This window comes from Eumetopias jubatus, unplaced genomic scaffold, assembly GCF_037043125.1.
Source record: "Eumetopias jubatus isolate StellerSeaLion01/CBP00866 unplaced genomic scaffold, mEumJub1_p1.0 scaffold_6, whole genome shotgun sequence".
Classification (NCBI taxonomy): domain Eukaryota; kingdom Metazoa; phylum Chordata; class Mammalia; order Carnivora; family Otariidae; genus Eumetopias; species Eumetopias jubatus.
Window position 1 is genome coordinate 71,679,503 of NW_028274812.1, and position 24,617 is coordinate 71,704,119.

The window sequence follows — 24,617 nt, forward strand, 5'->3', positions numbered from 1 at the left end:
TTGGGAAGATTTAAGCAGTGGCTCTCCTCCAGACTCTAGCATTAAATTGTTAATTTACTTGGCAACTGTTGCTAGGTAAGACAAGCTTTGCTCATAAAAGCAACTAGAAATAATAACCAAAGGAGCATGTTATAGCCATTCATTTCCCAGATACCCTCTGTACGAGTTTCCTTTTGCTGCTATAACAAATTACCACACATTTAGTGATTTAAAACAACACAAATTTATTCTCTTGCAATTCTGGAGGTCAGAAATCCAAAATGAGTCTTAGGAGGCTAAAATCAAGGTGTTAACAGGGTGGTTCCTTCTGGAGGATTTAGGGGAGAGTCTTTTCTTGCCTTTTTCATCCTCCAGAGGCCACCAAATTCCCTGGCTCATAGTCTCACATCACGTAGCCTTTTCTACCCCTGTGTGCGTGGTGACATTGCTTCTTCCTCTGATCTTCAGCCTCCTTCTTACAAGTATCTCTGTGACTGTATCAGGCCCATATGGATAATAAAGGATAACTTGCTCATCTCAAAATCCCTAACTTGATCATATCTGCAAACTCCCTTCTGCCATATAAGGTAACATTCACAGGTTCTAGGAATTAGAATCTGAACATCTTTGGGGGTGGGGTGGGACAGGGGAATCATTACTGAGCCAACCACACTTTTTCTCTGTTCTTTTCTTTTCTCCCCTTTCTTCCGTCCTTCCCTCCTTTCCACACTTTCTTTTAAATGGTTTATTTAAAGAATTGATTTCTTTTAGGCCAGAAAAGGAGAGAACTTAATTTTTTTCAGGTTATCTATAAATGTGATGTTTCAGTGTCATGGCAATAAAACTAGGAAACATCACAGTATCTTAAAGGAAAAATTACTTTCCTTTAGTCAGAACTCAAAATTAATAAGCCTGGTTTTTAAAATCACATAGTTAAGTAATTTATTGTCCTTGTTTTAAAATGGAAAGTCCTGCATCCCATGAACCACCTCCATGCCTGAAAAACTAGGAAAGATTGGTCACCCTAGGGAGGATAAGGCTACAAACCAATAAATAACTTCACTGTTTATTCATGAAATTCTTTTTTTTTTTTAAGATTTTATTTATTTATTTGACAGAGACAGTGAGAGAGGGAACACAAGCAGAGGAAGTGTGAGAGGGAGAAGCAGGCTTCCTGCGGAGCAGGGAGCCCGATGCAGGGCTTGATCCCAGGACCCTGGCATCATGACCTGAGCCAAAGGCAGACGCTTAATGACTGAGCCACCCAGGCGCCCCTATTCATGAAATTCTTGAAAACCAATTAATCAATTGAACAGCTTGCTCCTCCGGGAAAATAGCTCCTCTATCAGAACAGATTACTTCCCTGGGCAAAAAGTCACTTACCGCTTATTAATAGTTTACTTATTGAGACTTGCTTCAAGATCTAACCTATTATGTTACTGAGTTTGCCCAATCTCAACCAGATTCCCACACTGAAAGACCTTCCTTTAACCACTTGAACCCTGACTCCAAAATGCTGTACATCTCATGCCCAGACCATTCCTTTCTGAGACACTTTGTCAAAGTGGGGTTTTCCCTTAGAGAATGAATGAGAACATCAATACACAGCCAGGCAGCCTTTGACACTCCGCGTACACAAAGCCTGTGCTGTAACTTGTAACCACCCTGTAAAAAGTATCATAGTTAGGTTATTTGTTCCTAAAATTCAATGTGATTGTTCCCTCCCATTATTTTTCCCAGCTGTGCACCTTGCTGAATCTACTGCGTAAGTGGCAACAAATATTTCATTATAGTCTCATAACCAATCTGCAAGATAGGGATTATCTATGAGAGAATAACCCAATGCAATTAGAGTTTTTCTTTGGGAAAAAAAAATTATATTATACTGAGATATGATGTTTTTATTTGATTACAACCAAATGTTATCTATTTAAGTTTTTGTAAATTAATGTTACAATGATATTATAAACATAAAAACAAATTTTCTTATGGTTATTTCCCAATAACCAAAAGCAACGACACAATCCTATTTAATATAGGATCCCTAACATCCTTATAAGGAAACAGACTGAGAGACTAAATGTACTGTCTAAGGCACACAACTGGTCTGTGCAGAAGCTAGATTTTAACACATATTCTTCTCATGCCAAACAGACACCCCTGAAAGACAAGCAACTTTGATTAGAAGAGCTGATAAAAGTCTATATAGCAGAAATGATACATGTGAATATGTATGTATTCACATACATAGACGTCACATGGCTTAAGGCTGCTCTGTGCATTTCCCACTGCCCTTCTGTGCTGTGATGGTCTCTTGATAGTTCACCTAACTACTATCTCCTCCCCCCCAATATCAACTTATTTTGTTGAATAATAGAGGAATTCTAAAAGATGACAGTGTGACATTAAATACGTAAATTAAAAATAGAAGAATTCTAGCTTAACAGCCAAAGTACACAGGGAAACCAAAAGCAAAAGATAATACTTTAAATTAAAAGGCATTTTGTACCACCTAAGTGCATTCTAAACTGATGAAGTGTACTATATAGAGAGATGTAACAAAGGAATATTTAGGGCTCAGGAATAAAGATTTGATTTAGTTGCCTATAGATAACTCAATGAATTAAGCTCTTTAATATCTACAAACAAGACACAATTGCATTTTCACATATCTTACACAACCACAATGAAGTACTAGAAATTAAAAGCTCATAATATGATGATAAACCCTGCCAATGTAGTTATTGTTACTTGGTAATAATAAATGAAACAAAATTTCATAGGTAAGATTTATTTCTGAGCCCCAATTTCAGGGATTTGGAAAACGGTAAAAATCTACAAAAATGAAACATGTCCAAAATCCTTGTCAGAAAAATCTAAATTATATAAGGTAAACCCAGGAAACTAAGAAGACCTTCTTTTCCTATCTGTTGAATAGTTCTAGTTTTAAAATAACCATAAGAAAATTTGGTTTTATGTTTATAATATCATTGTAACATTAATTTACAAAAACTAAAATAGATAACATTTGGTTGGAATCAAATAAAAACATACCTAGGTATAATATACTTTCTTTTTCAAAGAAAAACTCCAATTGCATTGGATTATTCTCTCATTTACTCATGTTAGTAGTTGAGTGGGACTGCCTTATCAAAGGAAATAAAATTCTGGACCAAAAATAGCTGAAATGGAATGCCAAAATATATGAGTCATCTGTGACTCTGTAAAAATTATCTGTCTTGAATGTTGACTGCAGGCTTTATAATAATTTATAATTTTTCTTTCTTTTTTTTCATAAATACAGGTTCTGTGCCAGAAAGAAAATGAACATTGCCTTTACAAATAGCAAAACAAAACAAAACCCTCACAACAGTTGCAAATGCACAATTCACCTTAAAATATTAAAAATACCCTGCAAATTTGATAGCACTGGGTACTTTTATTATATAGAACATAATAATTAACAAAACGATTTCCATTTTCCTGGCACTTTGATATGAGGACTTAATAAAAGAACAACATTAAGAAGCTCCCGCTGTGGAGAAAGAATGAGGTAAGGACTGCAGCCTCAAGGCCTGGCTGCAACTGCTACCTTCTCTCCTCATCAACACGTTCCAGAACAAGAAGCTGATACTATGCACTCACAAAGTCTTTCCTTCAAAGATTTCAGAGCCCTTTATGAAGCTCCATCTGTGGTATCCAGCACTATTAATCCCATTTAGATGTTCTCCTCCTCATGTAACTGTGTCCCTCACTATCAACAGCTTCATACAGGTCCTTTGTATTCTCTTGTGTTGCATGTAGATAACCAATATACGCCACGCAAAGTGAAAGGGTTATCAATCCGAAAGCCATTAAAGGTTTGTTCTGCCAAAGAAAAAAAATGATAAATCCTCATTAAGATTAATAATTTGAGAAGACCCAAATATCTGTTGCACTTTCCTCTTGACATACCAAGTCTTTATTACCACACTAGCATTCCTATGGTAATATTTTCCATTATAACAATTTATCCAGTTCCTTATTCAATTAATTCAGCTCCTGATAATTCAGAGATTAGAAATGATTCTTGCTTCTCCTCTCCAGTCTTTCTCCTGTGTACAGCCTGGATCTCAGGCCTCCACCTTCAGGATGGTGGTGGTTGGGAGAGGGGCGAGGGAAATGAGGCACAAAAATGCGTCTGGTGCTCAGAGTTTTCACTGTTATCTGGGTGACATGGAGAAGTTGCTTAACTTGCCTGAACCCAAGTTTCCCCACTGGCAAACCTTCAATTAGTTAATCTTATTGGGAAGTGAGGAATGAAGTATATATGCTATTCTTCTTGCCTGACTTCATGGATAACTAGCAAAAAGCCTTTCATTTTCACGTCATATATTAAGTGTAGCAAAAATGACAATGTATACAGTCTTCTCTGGGAACCTACTCTATAACCTCAAGAAATTTAGTGATTGAGGCAGATATTATGCTGTTATAATAACCTTGATTAACTGCTGAAAAATCCAAGACCCTAAGAAAGTGATATAACTTTGAAATTGGAAAAAAAAATAGGAAAAGATGTTCACAACTCCACAGAAATGTTTTGTCCTGTCTATAGTATAACTCAGATCTTCCTTTTTGTGTCTTCACATTCAACAAATTAACCTTTCTTAAGGTCAATGTGAGTGCACAGTAGTGATACAAGTTTCAGTTAGTATTTTCTGCTTCTGTCACATCTGTTGTATTACTATTTCAAATCTTAATCATCAAAAGAATAAAGGTCAAATTTTTTCACTTGGATGGACACATAAGAAGGGCCACAAGCTCAAAGGGGTTTAAACCTACAAATTTTGAAATGCACTTGGCAATTAAAACAACACATTTGTTCAAAGGTTTTTAAAACATTCTACCTTGACTTAATGATTTTACTGTTAAGTTGACCTATTTAACTTTAAAACAGTTTATACTGGCAACTATGTTATTAATATTCTAACCAAATTCAATATATTTAAATATATTATATAATATTTGATTTCATTGACATTTAAGTTTATATTTATTTAAAAATAAAATTGGTCAAATGTATTCAATAATCTGCAACAAGAATATAAATAATTAGCTAACTCCCTTACAATGTATGTTTTAAACTTTTCATAATATTTACAATATCCTTTAAGTAAGAATATTATGATAAAAGCTGGAAGTGTAGTCTATAAGAATGATCAGGTTTTCACTTTGTTTTGTTTCAATGGAAGATCTTATTTACTTAATAGTACCTGATCAAACAACAAATATTTCCTTCAAATTAGTGCAACCATTAAAATAAAATTTTAAATAGGAACTAGAGAAGTTGATCTATTAAAGTGCAACTATATTCTGTTAAAGTTCTCAAATACCCTCAAAATAATTAGTTTTATGTGTATATTTACAGAAATAGACAGCATTTAAAATTTTCCTTCCACCTGCTTTTACTCAGAGAGATCTTATTATAATGTCAACATAAAATTTTCATGATACAATCAAATGTTACAGGAAAATAAAAACTTTCTATTTCTGATAGCCTAAACTGAACATAATGTCTTATCCTGGATATATTTCTTACAGGTTTAATGAAGAGCTCTGGATTCACAGCTCGAAATAAAGTTGTTGTGCGGACCCCTCTGAGCCCTGGGTTTTGAAAGTCTTTCTCTTTGGGTGGTTCGTTTTTAAAGGCAGGAGATTCCGGTGCTGAAGACATCTTCTTGATTAATGATGATTTATTACCTAAAAATAAGATGAGAGACTTTTTTTTCCTTCATGACCATGTTTTTTTTTTTAAATGTTCTTTAAAAAAATCATTCTGTACTCATTCATTTTTTTGAACTCCAGTCCAAATATATACCAAAGTGATTGCCAATTATATTATTACTTTGTATAACATGTACTTTGTAAAAGGTGCTTTAAATTTTGTTTGGTAAAATAGTTATTTTATTTCTCATCTCTTAGAACAAACCAGTGAAGTGGGCAAAAGTTGTTTTCCTACTTTCACAGAAGCCTGGACAATTGTTCCTTGGTCTGAGTCACATTGTATCTTGTTATGTGAAAGGCATAGCAGGGGTAGGAGGGGCCGGGGGTAATCCATATCCTTCTTTATTTCTTCCTTTGATTCTTCCTCACCTTCCAACAGCCGAAAAAGCCGCTAGCATTCCTCAATTTCTCCCACAGCTTCCCCCCGCCCCCACCGGCCCATGCTCCTCAGCGTCCGTTGGCCTACCCAAGCATGAGCACCAAACAGTAACGGCAAGTAGTTATTTTCACTCCTCATTTGCATGTCAGGGACTTTCTGGGAAGGACTGCTCTGCTATCTTCTCAATCTGAATATCCTTTTTTCCTCTTAATTACTCTATGCTATCAAATCCAAATGTGTCTTTTGGCTTCTGGTTCTCCCAGCTGGAGTGTCAACATTTTGTGAATATTCTCTTCTAGGTATTATTAGGCAAATCTTATTATCATTCCTGCCACCTAATGCTGGGGAGGGGTGGGAGAGGGTTGGAAGGAAAGAGGTAGGCAAAGAGACCTTCCAAAAGCTAGAATTAATGACAATACTATAAAATTCTCTGGGGAAATGCTGTAACCCTACCATACAGTAAATGTTATGAAACAAGTCAAATATCCATATTTAAACACTCATTGTGGCTTTGTTCATACAAGGACTCTTTAAGTCTTCCATTTTACAGACTTTATAAAAGTAATATTTCTATACCTTAATTATGGAGAAAATTAGTTCATTTTTTTAAAACTATTTTTTCTTTTTTTTAAGAAGATTTTATTTATTTGAGAGAGAGAGAGAGAGCATGAGCGGGAGGGGAGGGGCAGAGGGAGAGGGAGAAGCAGACTCACTGCTGAGCAAGGAGCCTGATGTGGGGGCTCCATCCCAGGACCTGAGATCACGACCTGAGCTGAAGAAGGCAGACACTTAACTGACTCAGTCACCCACATGCCCCAGGAGTTGTTTTTTCAAAACTGTTTTTGTTGAAGTGGTTACTATGTGGATGGCTCTACAGATCACTAGATCTCAGCAATCATTCCAATAGCTAGCTTCATTCTACGTTCTCAGTCTTCTCTTCACTATCTAAATTTAGAAAGAGTTGTTACAGCAGTGTGCTTACACTGTGAAAATTATAGCCCCATCTGATGGCTTTAGAATGGCTCATGCAGTTCAATGGGAAAAACTCAACACATGCATGATCCAAGCACAGGAGTGTGTTATTGGCAGAGCGACTGTCTACCAGCAGGAGGATATGGCATTTTGCTCCTTCCATTCTCTTGCCAGCATTTCCCAGCCATTCATTAAACAAACCTCTCATCCTTCAGGTATGTGTACTGGCTTTGTAATCACAGGGGAACAAACGAGCATTTCTGAAGCACTGAGGGTAAACTAACTTGCCAATGACAAGTAGTCTCACCCTTTCTGTCCCAGATGCATTACAGAATACAGCAATCATCAATCTTTATTTCTTTTGTAAAGTCCACGTTGGCCATGAAGTATATGAGATAGCAACTCATAAAACACAATTCCATCAGCATTTCAAACATCATTCAAACAGTAACTAGCAATTTTTTTTTTTCATTTCTCCTATATGCAAGTTACTCATTTTCTCCACTGGAACACTGGTTTTGTTTTGTTTTTCCACTACAGACAACTTAGGAAACCATTCCATAACATGCCTGAAATTTGTTCAGCCAGAATACACTTGCTTGAAACTCATCATGTCCAAGGCTGGCAAAAAATCCACTGCTTTCTGCTGACCAAGAGGTCCACCTATGTGCCTGAGTCCTGCACTAACTTTAAAAAAAAATTTTATGTTTATTTATTTTATAAGTAATCTCTACACCCAACATGGGGCTCAAACTTACAACCCCAAGATCAAGAGTTGCCCACCCTTCTGCCTGAGCGAGCCAGGTACCCCGTCCTAAACTAACTTCTTGATACCACACAAAAACAGCTATAATAGGGACCTGGCATTTGCTTCTGCTTTAGGCCCAGAATCCCTTTAACTTCCTCTTCATTTATGGCCTAATCTTTCAATAATGTCAACAATATAGGAGGAGGGATGGTAAATTCCTTTGCTACTCCTCCTTTCTTGTGGCAACAACCTACTCCTATTGCTTTCATTTCCTTCTATGAAAACTGCTGGCATTTCATCTTTGCCTCTCAGCCATGAGAGCAGGGTAGATGGCATGTACTAATGCATTTAGAATTTAAGTGACAAATGTTGGTCACCAGATGTCTAAGCTAAGTGCCAATGATGTTTCTACTTAAGTTAATAACATGACTGACTGTAACACGGGGAAAGAAAATTCTGAAAGAAGCAATCATTAAAGTGGAAGCAATATTATAGAGGGTAAGTCGGCTATGCCCATAAAAAAATAAAATGTGAGGCAGGAAATAGTTAACACAATAGCCATGTTAGGACTAAATCACAGCCTCAGTGTACTGCTAATTGAAACTGGGGCATTAGATAAAACTACTAGGAAGGGGGCGCCTCGGTGGCTCAGTCGTTAAGCGTCTGCCTTCGGCTCAGGTCATGGTTCCGGGGTCCTGGGATTGAGCCCCACCTCGGGCTCCCTGCTCAGCGGGAAGCCGGCTTCTCCCCCTCCCTCTGCCTACTTGTGCTGTCAAATAAATAAATAAAATCTTAAAAAAAAAAAAATACTAGGAAGGCCTGAAAAAGCAAATACACAAAGGTCAGTCATTTTAACCATAAACTGGCAAAATGGCATTCTCCTTCAATTATTGAGAAACTGCTTTGTGTAATTAAAACAAAGATATTCAGTAGACTCTGGTTTAAAATTGTTTCCTGGGAAGAAAAACAAGGTAACGGGGAAGGTGGGTAAAGAGGACACATACTGTAAAGCACAGAAGGGCCCTCCGATCACAGTTAATCACTTACATTCTGTGTTGATGAAAATGTGCCAAGAACTGGGTGCCTGGGTGGCTCAGTGAGTTAAGCGTCTGCCTTCGGCTCAGGTCATGATCCCGGGGTCCTGGGATCGAGCCCCGCATCGGGCTCCCTGCTCGGCCGGAAGCCTGCTTCTCCCTCTCCCACTCCCCCTGCTTGTGTTCCCTCTCTCGCTATCTCTAATTAATATCTTAAAAAAAAAAAAAAGAAAATGTGCCAAGAATTGAGGATGGTTAACTCAATCCTTACCTCAAGTCCAAAAACGAGAGAGATTTCACTATTTTAAAATCGAAGGGATGCAAAAAAAAATTTTAAAAATCAAATCAAAGGGATGCGGTGATCTTCAATATCAAAATTCAACCTATATGAAATGTCTGTAAAAACTATGGATTAAGAGTGTTCTAACATGAATTGTAATGACTTTTTTTTTTTTTTAAGTAGGCTCCAAACCCAGGAGGGAGCCGAAAACAAGGAGCCCAAACCCCAATGTGGGGAGCCCAATGCAGGGCTTGAACTCACAACCCTGAGATCAAGACCTGAGCTGAGATCAAGAGTCGGACATTTAACTGACTGAGCCACCCGGGCGCCCCTGTAATGACTTTTTTTTTTTTGCAAGATTCCTTGGTCTCCTCTTTTCCTTAGCAGAACCTCTTTTTCTTTGTAATGAACGAAGGAAGTAAATAACCGAGTCAGTATTTATTATACTGCAATCTCCAGACATCCATATTCACCTTAATAAGATACTATGTTAAACTTTTTACTGGAAATAACAAAGAATACCTGAACTGGAAGCCAACAGAAATGTTTATTAAAGGGACATTTACAAATTAAGGGACTACCTACCACACTATATTTTTTAAAAAATTTCATAAAATACCACAATTTCCATCATTTGTGATACTTTCTGCAAAGTATATAAGTAACATTTTCCATTATATATCAGTCTTTTATCAGATATGGTATAAGACAGCTCAATTTTATTGTTTTTTTTTTTTGAGATTTTGTTTATTTATTTGAGAGAGAGAGTGGGCAGGAGGAGGGTCGGACAGAGAGGGACAAGCAGACTCCACACTGAGTGCAGAGTCTGACTCGGGGCTCAGTCCCACAACCCTGAGATCACGACCTGAGCTGAAATCAAGAGTCGGACGCTCAACTGACTGAGCCACCCAGGTGGCCCTATTGCTGCTTTTTTTTTATAAGCCACAGTCACTGAAGATGTTATAATAGTTCTCCCAAAAACTGCATGTATTTGCTTATACAATCTATTCAACAAAGAAATTTTAACAACATTCTATACTTAAAAAAATATATATATATATAGATTACTGAGTACAAAAAGGGCTTTAGTAGCCAAAAATTTGTTATATATAACTATAAGAAACAAAACAACACAAAATCTTCTCATGTAGAAAGTTCTTTTGAATCTCTTCACATGCCTAGCCCACAGAGCTATAGACATAGGCTGGAGCAGAAATTCAAGATGTGCTGGTTGGATAAGTAAAGTATACAGAGTGTAAAACCTTAGTTGTTTGTTCACAGATGTGTTCACTGTCAAAACTTTTGGGGAAAACCAATGTCACATCAAAAGTAAACTTTTAATCTAGAAGTAAAAGCTGACTAGCTATTTTCAAGTGCAGAGCTAATGTAAATTCCATTTTTAAAAGCTGCAGAACTAATCATAAATTCAAAGCACAGCAATAATCTGACATCACCACTCAAATGAACTGTACCTATGACAAAAACATCTAACTTCTAGCACACTTCCTTTAGAATTTCCTGTTCTCCCATCACTTTGACCAACTTCTCCCCTTACTCTTTTGCTTCTCACTGCAAGTAACCAGCACTTACTTATTTGCGTATGATTTTGACTAATCTCTACTTACAATAGCTTTCAAGATAGGTTTATTTTTTTTTTAAAGATTTATTTATTTATTTGACAGAGACAGTGAGAGCAGGATCACAAGCAGGGGGAGTGGGAGAGGGAGAAGCAGGCTTCCCGCTGAGCAGGGAGCCCGATGTGGGACTCGATCCCAGGACCCTGGGATCGTGACCCGAGCCGAAGGCAGACGCTTAACGACTGAGCCACCCAGGCGCCCAAGATAGGTTTATTTTTAAGCTAGGAAAAAAAACCCTCATTTATTATGTTAAAGGGGGAATCACACAAAACAAACACACATAGAGTCTGGCAGGGATGATGGAAACCTGGCATTGCACTGCTCCTGGCAAAGCAATATGGTGATCAGTCTGTGTGTGGGCCCACTTGCAAAACACTCGATAAATCAGGTATCCAAGGGGCCACCCCTGGTGCAATCTATCCAGGAACCGCTAGTTGCATTTCTTCATTGTTCCATCATTCATTTCTTGTTCCCTTATTGACAAATGATATGAAACTGCCGTTTATACATTTTTAAAAAATAGAGTCAGACTTTTCATACGTACCTGTAAATAAAAATGATCTAAATTAAGCTGCATTTACTTCATATGTCCCTCCCTGGTAAAAAGTTCACCTTTTTCTTCTGCCCATCCTCTTGTGAAGGAAGTATATGATGGGAAAAGGAAGCAGCAGAAAGGATGCCTCCTTACGCAGCTTCATGAGGGTCATTCACACTTCAAAGTGTGAGTGAGAATGGTGCCCTCCTGGAATTAATAATGCACAATGTTTGAGGCTATGCAACATAGTCCTAGTCAGTCAGAACTGGTCATTTTTTGATGATTTTCCCTCCTTTACTAAAATTCTTGCTCAGGCGGATAATCCAGAATGTATTTGGCAACTGATATTAAATAATTCACTGGCATGACTATATTATGTTATACATGGAAATTAGACAAGATAAAAAGACTGAGTTACTACAGGGAAAAATTTAATCTTCAGATACTCATTTTTGAAATCAGCATCTCAGCAGAAGATGTCAAAACAAAATTATCAGAATTATAGAATGTTAGTGAGAAGGAACCTTAGCAATAATCAAAGCCTTTCTGGGGCACCTGAGTGGCTCAGTTGTTAAGCATCTGCCTTTGGCTCGGGTCATGATGCCAGGGTCCTGGGATCGAGCCTGGCATCGGGCTCTCTGCTCAGTGGGAAGCAGACTTCTCCCTCTCCCACTCCCCCTGCTTGTGTTCCCTCTGTGGCTGTGTCTCTCTCTGTCAAATAAATAAATAAAATTAAAAAAACAAAAACCAAAGCCTTTCTTTTAAGACTTAGGGAATTCTAAAATGGACAAAATATTTTAGTGAGATATAAAATACACTTGTTATTTTAGTTTCACATACCACACTATCTTAATATTTAAGAAAGTCATTTGAGGGGCGCCTGGGTGGCTCAGTCATTAAGCGTCTGCCTTCGGCTCAGGTCATGGTCCCAGGGTCCTGGGATCAAGCCCCACATCAGGCTCCCTGCTCCACGGGAAGCCTGCTTCTCCCTCTCCCTCTCCCCCTGCTTGTGTTCCCTCTCTCGCTGTGTCTGTCAAATAAATAAAATCTTAAAAAAAAAAAGTCATTTGAAGTCTGGGACAGAGCACCTTAAAAATTTATTTTTTTTATTTTTTTATTTTTATTTTTTTTTAAAGATTTTATTTATTTATTAGAGAGAGAGAATGAGAGATAGAGAGCACAAGAGGGAAGAGGGTCAGAGGGAGAAGCAGACTCCCTGCCAAGCAGGGAGCCCGATGCGGGACTCGATCCCGGGACTCCAGGATCATGACCTGAGCCGAAGGCAGTTGCCTAACCAACTGAGCCACCCAGGCACCCAGAGCACCTTAAAAATTTAAATTAGAAGAAACAAGTTTGGGATAGAATCAGAGGGCTTTATGTCGTGAGGGAATTCAGCATAGCCTCAAATTCCAACTTTGCTACATATAGGCTGGAGGTCTTGGAGTAAATGACAAACTCTGCAGGCCTCAGTTTCGACCTAAAGGGGTAATGTTATCTATTGCATAGAATGGCTGTGTGAATTAAGTGAGATAACACATTTTAAAGGATGTTAACAGATGTTCCATAAATGACAGCTATTGTCATGCTTACCATCTAGTCCAATTCCCTTTTTTTAAACAGAGAAACCTAGGGGCACCAGGGTTAAGCGGCTGCCTTTGGCTCAGGTCATGATCCCAGGGCCCCGGGATCGAGCCCCATATCTAGCTCCACCTCGGGCTCCCTGCTCGGCGGGAAGCCTGCTTCTCCCTCTCCCACTCCCCGGGCTTATGTTCCCTCTCTCGCTGTCTAATAAATAAATAAAATCTTAAAAAAAAAACAAACAAACCAGAAACCTAGACCCAAAGAGATTGTCTTTGCCAATGGGAGTGAGATAATCCAGGTCTCTCAATTTCCAGCCCACCCCTATTCCATTACTTTACCCCCACCATACTCCAAAATTGATAAGGCGCTGCATTTACAAGTTATCACCAGAATTACGAAACATAAAAGCGTCATCACTTAAATTTTTTAAATGGATTCTGTATTTGTTGTTTTGATGTAAAAAAAAAAAATACCGTTTAAAAAAGTGTCTTCCCAGGGCGCCTGGGTGGCTCAGTTGGTTAAGCGACTGCCTTCGGCTCAGGTCATGATCTTGGAGTCCTGGGATCGAGTCCCGCATGGGGCTCCCTGCTCAGCAGGGAGTCTGCTTCTCCCTCTGACCCTCTTCCCTCTCGTGCTCTCATTCTCTCTCTCTCAAATAAATAAATCTTAAAAAAAAAAAGTGTCTTTCCATCTCTTGAATTTACTGTACCTGCGTAAGGGAGAAAGGTTTTCACATGGCTGTTACAATCTGCGGGCTGTAAAGTATTATTGAGGTCTACTCCCCTCCCCATATTGTGGTACCTACACTACAGCTGGCTATTACTCAAAGACAGATGCATTTGAAATCTCCAGAAAAAGAAACTGCATTCAATTAAGTTCCAGACACTGTGTTGGGGAACTGCAAGGGGGAACACGTGACTTTTAACACAACTACTGTTCAACAATAACCCACAACCCTCGGACCAACTTAACACAATTACTGAAGGCAAGAGGCACTTCATGGAAAACAATTACAACACCACTTCCCTCTAAATAGGAGTTTGGTGAGCTGGGACACCAAGAAACTGTCCAGGAAATGGGAGGGTGTCTGGGGTGGAGAGTGTCCATGACCAGTGCCGGGATCTTGGCACGTGAGGGCCGGGAAATGGGCCCCATGGGGTCAGGGATCCCAAAGACCGTTCAGGGCGTCCAGGAGTGGCGACGGTTCGGGGTGCTGGGGAGAACGCCGTCAGGTCCTACGCACCTGGGAGTGAGGCCCGCAGGACGGCCGCCTCGCCAAGGCCAGGGACCAGAGCGTGGCGGCGGGGCGGCCACCCTGTTCCCCCCGCTGTCACCCGTCAGCCGCCGCTCCTCACCTGCCGCGAGGTCACCTCTGCGGCGCGTCCTCTCAGCTCCGCCTCGTCTCCGCCTGCGGAACAGAGCGGCCCACCGCGCCCAGCAGGCTCCGCGCCTCAGCGGCCCCTAGAGACCGGAGGCTGAAAACGCCGGGGCGCGTGCACTGCGGGACCCAGGCTGACGCGGCTCCTCGACCTCCCAGGCCCGGGCGCCGCCCACGGACTCACCTGCTGGAGTTTGCAAGGGGCGTTTTTAGTTTCTTCCTTTTTTACCTTCAGTTTTCAGCCTCCCAGGGTTCTAGTTTCGTGTGTCTGCGTTTTGTAGAAATAAAAGAAGACATCTAGAAATATATATTTATTTAATGGAAGGGGTAAGCATTCTGATTTGGGAAAGAAGGCTGGGATCTGGTATCCTCCTGCCCGGATTTTAGAGGCACAGTCATTCAAATGTACAGTTAATACTCTGTCATTCTATTAGTGTCTTGACACTCCAAGATGCAAGGTGTGTGTAGCTATGGTTGTGATAAGAATAGATACGGTTACTGGTTTTTACATACTTTACTGATGTTAAAGTTTGTTGGTATACCAGTTGCATTAAAACAAAACGGGGTGGGGGCGCCTGGGTGGCTCAGTTGGTTGGGCGACTGCCTTCGGCCCGGGTCATGATCCTGGAGTTTCAGGATCGAGTCCCGCATCGGGCTCCCTGCTCAGCGGAGAGTCCGTCTCCCTCTGACCCTCCCCCGTCTCATGCTCTCATTCTCTCTCTCAAATAAATTAATGAAATCTTTAAAAACAAACAAACAAACAAAAAACCCACAATGGGGTGCCTGGGTGGTTCAGTTGGTCAAGGGTCTGATTCTTGATCTCAGCCCAGGTTTTGACCTCAGCGTCCTAGTTCAAGCCCCATTGTTGGGCTCCACACTGGGCCTGGAACCTACTTTAAAAAATAATAATAATTTAAAAAAATAATAAATGAAAGAGAATGCAGGTGCCCAGATTTGGGCAGGAATTTGTGTAAAGTTTGGACAACTGAACTTTTTTTTTTTTTTTTTTTGGTTTTGAACCGTTAATGAGAAAGAAATATATTGAGCTCAAGAACACTGTGTTTCGTGTGTCACCGGGTCCAGGTTTGGGGATACACGACAGACCTAGCAAACAGGATATACATCAACAAAAACATTCCTGGTTACAGACTGAAAAACTAGTGCCTGGCACGATTAAGCCTCAGTTTCCTCATCACTCAGCAGCATGTTGGGAATCCCGTGACTGATGGGAAACAGACGTCCAGGCTCTGGGCACTACAAGGTGCCCTCCAGCACATCCACTTCCAGCAGCACGTGGTGCATCTGCCTCAGGAATTTCTCATCATGCTCATACCCTTCAATTGGCCCTTTGGGCACCTCGACCAGATGCAAGGTATCCGCCGCCTCCAGAAGGGCCGCCCACTCCACCTTGGGCATCCTACGCGCCACGAAGTCGGGGTTGAACTCAACCGGGTTGATGCGGACCTGAGTGGCCTGGAGGCGCAGTGGGAAGCCACAGCCCCCCCCCCCCCCCCCCGCACATGCGAGCTCAGCAGGTTGTGCGTGAGCAGCTTCATGTCGCCTCAATGCGCTCTCAGCAAGCCTGGGCAAATGAATTTTTAATTTAAAACTTGTTCATTCAAGCCGAATTAACTTTATATTTGACTTGAAGTTTAATTTCTAAAAGTTCATCAGCATCTGGTATTTACTAGATAATCTTTCTGACAAAATAAGTTAAAATTTAACTAAAAAGCTATTTGTGACATGAAAAGGTGCTCATTATCACTAATCATTGGGGAAATGCAAATCAAAATCACAATGAGATCACCTCACACCTGTTAGAATGGCTATCATGAAAAAAGACAAGAGATAAGTGTTGACAAGGATGTGGACAAAAGGGAATGCTTGTGCACTGTTTGTGGGACTGTGAATTGGGGCAGCCACTATGGAAAACAGTATGGAGGTTCCTCAAAAAACTAAAAATAGAAATACATATGATCCAGCAATTCCACTTCTGGATATATATCCAAAGTAAATGAAATTACTATCTCAAAAAGATATCTGCACCCCATAATGTTCATTTGCTGCATTTTTACAATAGCCAAAACATGGAAACAACAACCTGTGTCTGTCAGTGGGTGAATGGATAAAGAATATGTGGTATATATGTACAATAAAATATTATTCAGCCCTGAGAAAGAAGGACATCTTGCTGTTTGTGACAACATGGATGGATCTTGAGGACATTATGCTAAGTGCACTAAGTCAGACAGAGAAAGACAAATACTGTATATCAAGTATATGCAGAATCTAAAAGAGACAAATGTGTAGAAATAGAGACTAGAATGCTGGTTACCAGGGATTGAGGGCATAGGAGAAATGTGGAGATATTGGTCAAAGATTACAAACTTCCAGTTAGAAGGTGAATAATTTCTGAAGATCTAAAGCACAGCATAGTGATTACAGTTAATAATACTGTATTTTATACCTGTAAGTTGCCAAAAGAGTAGATCTTAAATATTCTCACACACACACAAAAAAAACAACAACCAAACAAACTAGTTGATGCTATTGGTGGTTATCAGTTTGCAATTTATGTATGTGTTAAATCAAGACATTGTACATCTCAAACTTGCACAATGTTATATGTCATTTATATCTCAATAAAGCTGGGATGGAGGGGAAGTTGCCCACAAAATCATTCAAAGGACCTACATACTAAACACAATACCAAACTTCCAGATGATGTTCCAAACTCTCTCAAAGAAAAGAAAAAGCTATTTGTGCAGTAGCCACAGAACAACTGAGGGTTACAAAATGTTCCTGTGCTGCATTATCAACATACCTGTTTTTTCTCCTTGTCCCTTAGGGTTCTCCTCCCTAATCAGTAAAACACCAAGTATCACTATGGAAACAAAAGTACCTTTACTGTCAGGATCAATCCAAAGTGATCTGGTAAAAGAAAATGAAACTTAAGAATGTAAAAAAAAAAAAAAAAAAAAACAGGCGCCTGGGTGGCTCAGTCGTCAAGCGTCTGCCTTCGGCTCAGGTCATGATCCCGGGGTCCTGGGATCGAGCCCCGCATCCGGCTCCCTGCTCTGCGGGAAGCCTGCTTCTCCCTCTCCCACTCCCCCTGCTTGTGTTTCCTCTCTCGCTGTGTCTCTGTCAAATAAATAAAATCTTTAAAAAAAAGAGAGAGAATGTAAAAAAAAAGAGCATAAACTGTAGGTAAAGACAGTAGAGAAAAGCCTAAAGGCCCTGACAATGTCATGAATATGAAAACAATGCAAGTGATGTGAATAAACAAAAGTTTTTTCTATTTTATCATGCTTTTAAGAAATTACTTTGAAGAATGAGGCCAGTCTGCAATCAGCTTTTATAATCATTTTAAACAGAACCATCAATACTTAATAATATTTAACAGGAGATTTGGTATTTGCTAGGATTAGAGATTTTATATTTGATGGGATTAGCTGCATAAAACAAAAGTTTATCTGTGTGACACTGCACTCAAATTTTCAAAATATATCTACTTTCATCCGGAGTTCATTAAGTGTGTCAGGGACAATACCGGTGGTCTGAGAGCCTTCTCAAGGGGATCTCTGATGTGCTGGTTCTTTTCTTTTCAGGCGTGAATTAATAGTTGACTTATAATATTTAATAAAAAATCATACATTAATTTATTTGTGTTTTATCAAAAGCAAGGGTTGTTTTGTTGTTGTTGCTGTTGTTTTTATAAAATAAATGCTGGCTTCTTTTCCCTAGCATTAAGGCAAGCCAAAGGTAGGTGATATAATTAATGTGGGCCATGGGGATAACTGACTCCATTGAATGAATTATTAGCTGAGAAACTGGAAAAAAATTAAGCATGTGTGGTATAATACAAAAACAATCCCAATTCTCTACTCCTCTATACCCTCCTCCTCACGCTTGTGTCCATGCCCACTCTGATTGTGGGATCGGCCTTGTGGTTTATTTTGGTTAATATGATATTAACAAGTATGACACAAGCAGAGGCTAAAAAGGTGCTTGAACTGGTGAATATGTCCCAACTAGCCCACTGGAGATGAAAAACACATAGAGCCAAATCAAGTCATCCTCAACATTCCAACCGAGGCCATCCTAGGCTGGCCATCAGTCAGCTGGCCCCCACACATGTGAGCAAGCCCAGCCAAGACAGCAAAGCTACCTACCAAGATCAGACAAGCCTGCACAGCTCAGCTGAGCTTAAATAGGTGTGTTCGTTGTTGTGCAGCTTTATTGTGGCAATAGATAATTGACACAATGTCCTCCATTGCAAATTCTCTGAAATCAAAGAGCATTTGATTTGCTTGGTAGCTTGAGGAGTAATCCGCTTCCAGTGGGAACTGTAAGAAGAACAAATGTTTGCTATTTGTAAAAACTATATTGTGGTCTAGCATCATAGGAATATCTGCTATGGGAAGGAAATGAAATCTATCAAATGGTAGGAAACATAAATGAGTTAAAAAAATTGAGAATGGGGAACTGATATTATTCCTTCCATATAGCATTTTTAGTAAAACTGGTTTTGATACTTTCCATGTCAGGTCATCTTATACTTATTTTTATCACATTTCCAATACTAGAAAAAATAATAAAAAAATAATAGTCAATATTAATTTTTTTTAAATCTAATAATCTCAAAGCACCTTAAAAAATAAAAATTAAAAACATTTTTATTCCAATTTTTTTTAATTGAGTGAAGGAAGCATCTCAATATAATGTGATAAGTGATAACATAATGATGTGCACACGTTTCTTTGGAAGCACAGAGAATGGTATGTAGCTTGGCCTGGAAGGGCTGATGACTGAGCTGAGAGAGTCAGAAGCATTAACTACGGCAAGGAAGTTAGAAAGGATGTTTCAGTGCAGGGGAAACAGAACGAACACAGTCTTTGTAGCATGAAACCATACAATGTGATGGGATGTGTTACGTATTCACCAGAGAGTGAATAATAAAATGGAAAATGGGAAGAAATGAGATTGGAAAAACAGATAGGGGCCAGTCCAGGAGGGCTCACATCCATGGTAAGGGACTGGTACAGTATTCTGAAGGTCGTGGGAAATTACTGAAGCCCTTTAAACCTCGAGCTACAGGATCAAATGTATGTTTCACATAGATTTCTCTGAGAACAAGGTGGGCTATAGGGCAGAGAACTCATTAAAAAGCCAATGCAGTATATTCCAGGAGAGAGGGAATGAAGGCCTGGATTAGGACAGTAATAAGACGTATAGAGAATATGGGATGGATTTTGGTGATATTAGTGGGCAAAACTGGTACGACTAGTGATTCTTTTGGGTTGGGGTAGAAGAGGTAGAAGGTGAGGGGAAAAAGGAAACAGGGAGGATGTAGTGGAGCCCGTGGTGTTCTGCCCAGAATCCCCCTTTTTGGGGCAACATGGAAAATCTGCTGCTGACTCCCTCCAGCTGCTCCCTCCAGCTGGGCATTCTCATGGCTTCAGGAAACTCTTATCCAGTCCTTCAGGGGTTGCCTGTGGCCAATGACAGGCTGATATGGGTGTTGGGTATATGCGTCTGAAGTTCGGGGGGAAGGGAGATAAAGATTTAAGAATCATCAAATACAGAATAGGTAGAACCATGAGAGTGGATGTGAGCATGTAAGGAGAGGAAGCAGAGAAAGAACGGTGGGCCACAAGACACTAGGAACATCAACAGTGCAAGAGTGAGCAGATCAAGAGGAAATCAGGAAAAGGTTCGAAAAAGGATGGTCAGAATGGTGTGAAGAACAGGGTAGGATTGCCTTGGAAGCTAAGGGAGCTGAAATGATTAAAGAAGAGAATAGATTAATGCACAAGCTTCTTTGCCCTTAGCCAAACTCACCTCCAAACTATTGGCCTTCTTTCTAAAATACAAGTCTAATCATGTCCCTCTTCTGCTCAACATTTCCTGCTGGGATGCCCTTTCCTGTCCTTGCCCTTTGCCTCACTCCTTATTCCATAAGGTTAATCAGAGGAGACATCACACGCACAGCCCAGAAATACTTGAGGTGTAAAAATTATCTTCCTGGAAGCTGACTCTTGGAGAAGAATCATACCTATCCAGAAGAAAGATTCCCCTTTTTGGATTCTCGGGTAAGGCTAAGAGGCTACATTTATTTCATTTATTTCATAAGCCAGAAGTCTAGCAGGATAATCTTGAGCCCCAGCAAAGACTGAGCACAAGGAGCCAGCAAACCCTGCCCCCACCCATCTAAAAACCCTGGTGTCAGTATGTAGGAGGTGATAGGTAAGGAGATTGTCTTTCTTGATTAAGTGGGAAGGATGAGATTTGTGCATTAGCTCATAGATAGAGAAGAAATGGAAAAAGCAGGGTTACTTGTTCCGTGGCCAATAAGAAACAAAATCTGACCCCCTGGAGACGTGGTAGAAGCAGAAGGGAGCATTTTTCGGATATAGGATCTTGGGAGACTCAACATACAACTGTAATTTCAGTTGTAAATCACTGAAACTAGCTCAAGTGCAAGACGATCTGTGTTAGGTCATGTAATGATAAGGACAAGGAGAGAATTGGTTTTGGGAACATTGAGTTATGGGACATCCAAAAACATCAACAAGGCTCCCTTGTCTCACCTCTTAGATACACTTATTCCATATATTGGGTACATACCTGCCGGCAGTTTTAGGCAACTACCGTGTTGAAGTACATCCAACTAGAAAGGGAGCTTTTCTAATCATTCATATATCAAATCTTATAGAAGTGCTCTAATTAGCCTTCATGACCTTTGGGTCATGTGCCCTTTTTCAGGACAAATTGCTGTGGACTGGAGGAAGGGGTGCCATGGCTGGTTAGGCCTGAGTTAAGTCATGTTATCATAGTTATGGAGGAGCAGTTGCCTGGGGGTTGGGATGGCTTAGAGATGCTAGGAAGACAAAATCAGCAGATGTCCACCCAACAGGTGGACCTGTTTTCCAGTTCAAGTTATGCACAGCTGGGGCAAGGAGAGTGCTCCTGAAATACAGCAGCCAGCAGGGACCATAGAACAGAGCTTTTCCACTGAGTAGTGCTGCTGCCATATTCTCACATGGTGGTAAAGAGAGACCTTCTTCCTATCATGGCTAATGACATGAGATGGCCAGAATGGAAGAGATAGGTGGGCTGGTGCCAAATGCACATGAGAGAATCCCAAGGGACTTCATTTATTTATTTATATTTTTAATTTGACAGAGAGAGAGATACAGTGAAAGAGGGAACACAAGCAGGGGGAGTGGGAGAGGGAGAAGCAGGCTCCCACCGAGCAGGGAGCCCGATGTGGGGCTCGATCCCAGGACCCTGGGATCATCACCTGAGCCGAAGGCAGACGCTTAACGACTGAGCCACCCAGGCGCCCCCCAAGGGACTTTAAAAGATAGTGTATCATGGGGTGCCTGGATGGCTCAGTCTGTTGAGCATCCAGCTCTTGGTTTAGGCTCAGGCTGTGATTTGGGTTTGTTGGATTGAGCCCTGTGCTGGGCTCCGTGCTAGGCAGGGAGTCTGCTTGGTATTCTCTCTCTCTCTCTCCCTGTGCCCTCTGCCCCTCCCCATGCTCACTCACTCTCCCTCTAAAATAAATAAACAAATCTTAAAAAAATGTTACCTGACATCACAAAGTTTATTTCTTTGTTGTCTTTCTTCTCCGTTATTGATGCAAGTTCCATGAAGGCACAAACACCCCATGAAAGCTCCATGAAGGCTCCATGCTTTGCTCATAGCTATATTCCCAGACACACTGAAAAGCTCTGGAAATATTTGCTGAACCAATGCTGAGTGAACTAGGGAGATGTTCAGGAGGAGATACAATGAGGAAGCAAAGCCAACCAAAGCATTACTTGGGGCATATGGACCATGAGAATGAGGGTGGGAGTGAGATATTGTGAAAGGGAGCCCTAGTGGAGGAGAGTAGAGCTGCCAGGATAGGTCGACAGGTGCCAGTTGATTCAGTCTTTAATAGCACCAAGGGCTACAGAAACAACTTCTCTCTAGATACTGAGGCATAGATCCTTTATTCCTTTGTCAACCTGCTCCCATCACTGAATAAAAACACAACCCTTCAAACTACCCTTCTTACTCTTCCACCCTTGCACAAACCCAATTTCCAGAAAAGAGGGATGGTCTTAGACGTAGAGAAGGGCCCCTGTGAAGCTTTGATATGGGCCTATTGTAACTAGGCATGCATGCCCCTGAGTAGGGAGGGTCTTGGACCTAAACCTTGCAAATAAGTCAGTGATATGGCAGTGTCAATGTTCAAGTGACCTTATTATTTTTTTTTCAAGATTTTATTTATTTATTTGACAGAGAGAGACACAGCGAGAGAGGGAACACAAGCAGGGGGTAGGGGTAGAGGGAGAGGGAGAAGCAGGCTTCCCGCCAAGCAGGGAGCCCCATGTGAGGCTCGATCCCAGGACCCTGGGATCATGACCTGAGCCGAAGGCAGACGCTCAACGACGGCCACCCAGGCACCCCCAAGTGACCTTATTTTTATCCAGATACTAGAGAAACTTGAGGACATTTGGGCTATATTAGAAACTGCTGTTTGCAGCACCATGCCTTTGAAATAAAACAATTGTAATGTATATGTAAAATGCCACATATCACAAAATACACAAACTCTTTTTTTTTTTAATGTTGGTTCCATGCTGGGCCCAACACAGGGCTTGAATTCACAACCCTGAGATCGAGACCTGAGCTGAAATCAAGAGTCGGCTGCTTAAGGATTGAGCCACCCAGGTGCTCCCAAATTTACAAACTCTTAAAGAGTTCCCAGTGCCTAACAGATGCACTTATAGGATTCCTTAGTGTTTCTGAAGCCTTGCCAATTGGTCTGACATTCATATATGGTCAGCACTATCCTACATCAAGCATTCTCAAACTTGAGTATGCATGCATCAGAATCACCTGGAGGGCTTAGGGAACACAGATTACAGAATCCCAACTCCAGAGTGTCTCATAAAACTGGTCTGGGGTGGGGCCTGAGCAACTTCCCTTCAAATCCAGGTGCTGGGGCTGCCACTCCTCGGACCTCACCTTGAGAACTACTGACCTACATGATGGGTCACTTTCCTTCTTCATTTGCCAAATAATACATAATTACTTTTTATCATATGGTTTTGAGATAGGAAAGCTGAAGGAATTCCATTTATTTTTTTTAAGATTTTTAAAATTTATTTGACAGAGAGAGACAGCGAGAGAGGGAACACAGGCAGGGGTAGAGGGAGAAGGAGAAGCAGGGTCCCCACTGAGCAGGGAGCCCGATGAGGGGCTCAATCCCAGGACCCCGAGATCGTGACCTGAGTTGAAGGCAGACACCTAACGACTGAGCCACCCAGGTGCCCCAAGGAATTCCATTTTAGAAAAGCTCCATCTCAGGGCACCTGGGTGGCTCAGTCGTTAGGCGTCTGCCTTCGGCTCAGGTCACGATCCCAGGGTCCTGGGATTGAGTCCCACATCGGGCTCCCTGCTCCGCGGGAAGCCTGCTTCTCCCTCTACCAGTCCCCCTGCTTGTGTTCCCTCTCTCGCTGTGTTTCTCTCTGTTAAATAAATAAATAAAATCTTAAAAAAAAAAAAAAAAAGAAAGGCTCCATCTCTACTGTTTTTCTGTGAGGTCCTATTTACTCATGTTCAGTATTTGCCTCTGAATAAACCAAAGAAGCTATGTTCCCACCTCAAGGGGGAAGCAAGAAAGTTAATCATTCTCTGAATTTTGTCCTAGGCCCCAGACACCTAGTAACATCTAAGAAGAGCTGGATTCCAAGCATGTTATAGGACATCAGCTTTGAACAAATCTCAGCTGATGCCAGCATCAATACCCCCTACCTTTGGTAATTTATGGAATAACACCTATTGTTCATTTGACACTCACCTTTGATCAGACCCTATGTTGGATTACTGAAGGAACACATTACTTAGACCCCTTTCCAATATAAACCCCTAACCGCAAGCAATGATGAGCCTCATTCTCCTTTCCTGAGTCTCCCCAACACTCTGTTTGCTGTTCTCTGTCACTCGTACTCCCAACAAACTATTCTTCCACTTTCTCCAGCTCCCATTTGATTTCTATCCTGAGTGAAGCCAAGGACTGTCTTGGCTGGTCCTGCGCCCCCTCCCCTGCCCCCGAGTCCTCTGACCCACCCTGCCTGCATCAGTTTCTACTCTGGGGACAGGGATGTGTGACATTCTAACTTAAGAAATTCCTCTGAAGATTTAAATATCTGACCCAATAGATCAGACTTCAGCAAAGCACACAAAACAACCATTTCAGATGATGGAGATTTAAGTATAGTTGGTATTTATCATAGGTCAGTATGGATTATGATCAGTGAAAATATAATTGAGTG

At 40.8% G+C, this 24,617-nt stretch overlaps 1 protein-coding gene and 1 pseudogene across 2 annotated transcripts; both read right to left on the reverse strand.

Annotated features, from left to right (window-relative positions):
• Positions 1-3,398: 3,398 nt before the first annotated feature.
• On the reverse strand, positions 3,399-14,331 carry SMIM8 (small integral membrane protein 8). Of its 2 annotated transcripts, none has more exons than XM_028108111.1 (3): positions 14,264-14,331; positions 5,558-5,718; positions 3,399-3,846 (listed from the first exon to the last, which is right to left on the reverse strand). In XM_028108111.1, the coding sequence occupies exons 2-3, from the start codon at positions 5,690-5,692 to the stop codon at positions 3,688-3,690; spliced, it is 294 nt and encodes a 97-aa protein (XP_027963912.1). In that variant the 5' UTR covers positions 5,693-5,718; positions 14,264-14,331; the 3' UTR covers positions 3,399-3,687. The 2 variants fall into 2 exon arrangements, with proteins under 2 accessions (XP_027963912.1, XP_027963911.1); XM_028108110.2 differs by having other exon boundaries at positions 14,152-14,291.
• A 1,128-nt stretch (positions 14,332-15,459) lies between these two features.
• LOC114212969 (multifunctional methyltransferase subunit TRM112-like protein pseudogene) lies at positions 15,460-15,842 on the reverse strand (annotated as a pseudogene).
• Positions 15,843-24,617: the final 8,775 nt, after the last annotated feature.

What these genes read in the sequence shown, in the direction of transcription:
- SMIM8 (XM_028108111.1), bottom strand. Translation starts at nt 5,692, where the DNA reads ATGTCTTCAGCACCGGAATCTCCTGCCTTTAAAAACGAACCACCCAAA. An exon ending in CAGAGCTCTTCATTAAACCT is followed by an intron (nt 3,847 to 5,557) that starts GTAAGAAATATA and finishes TTTCTTTGGCAG; the next exon opens with AACAAACCTTTAATGGCTTT.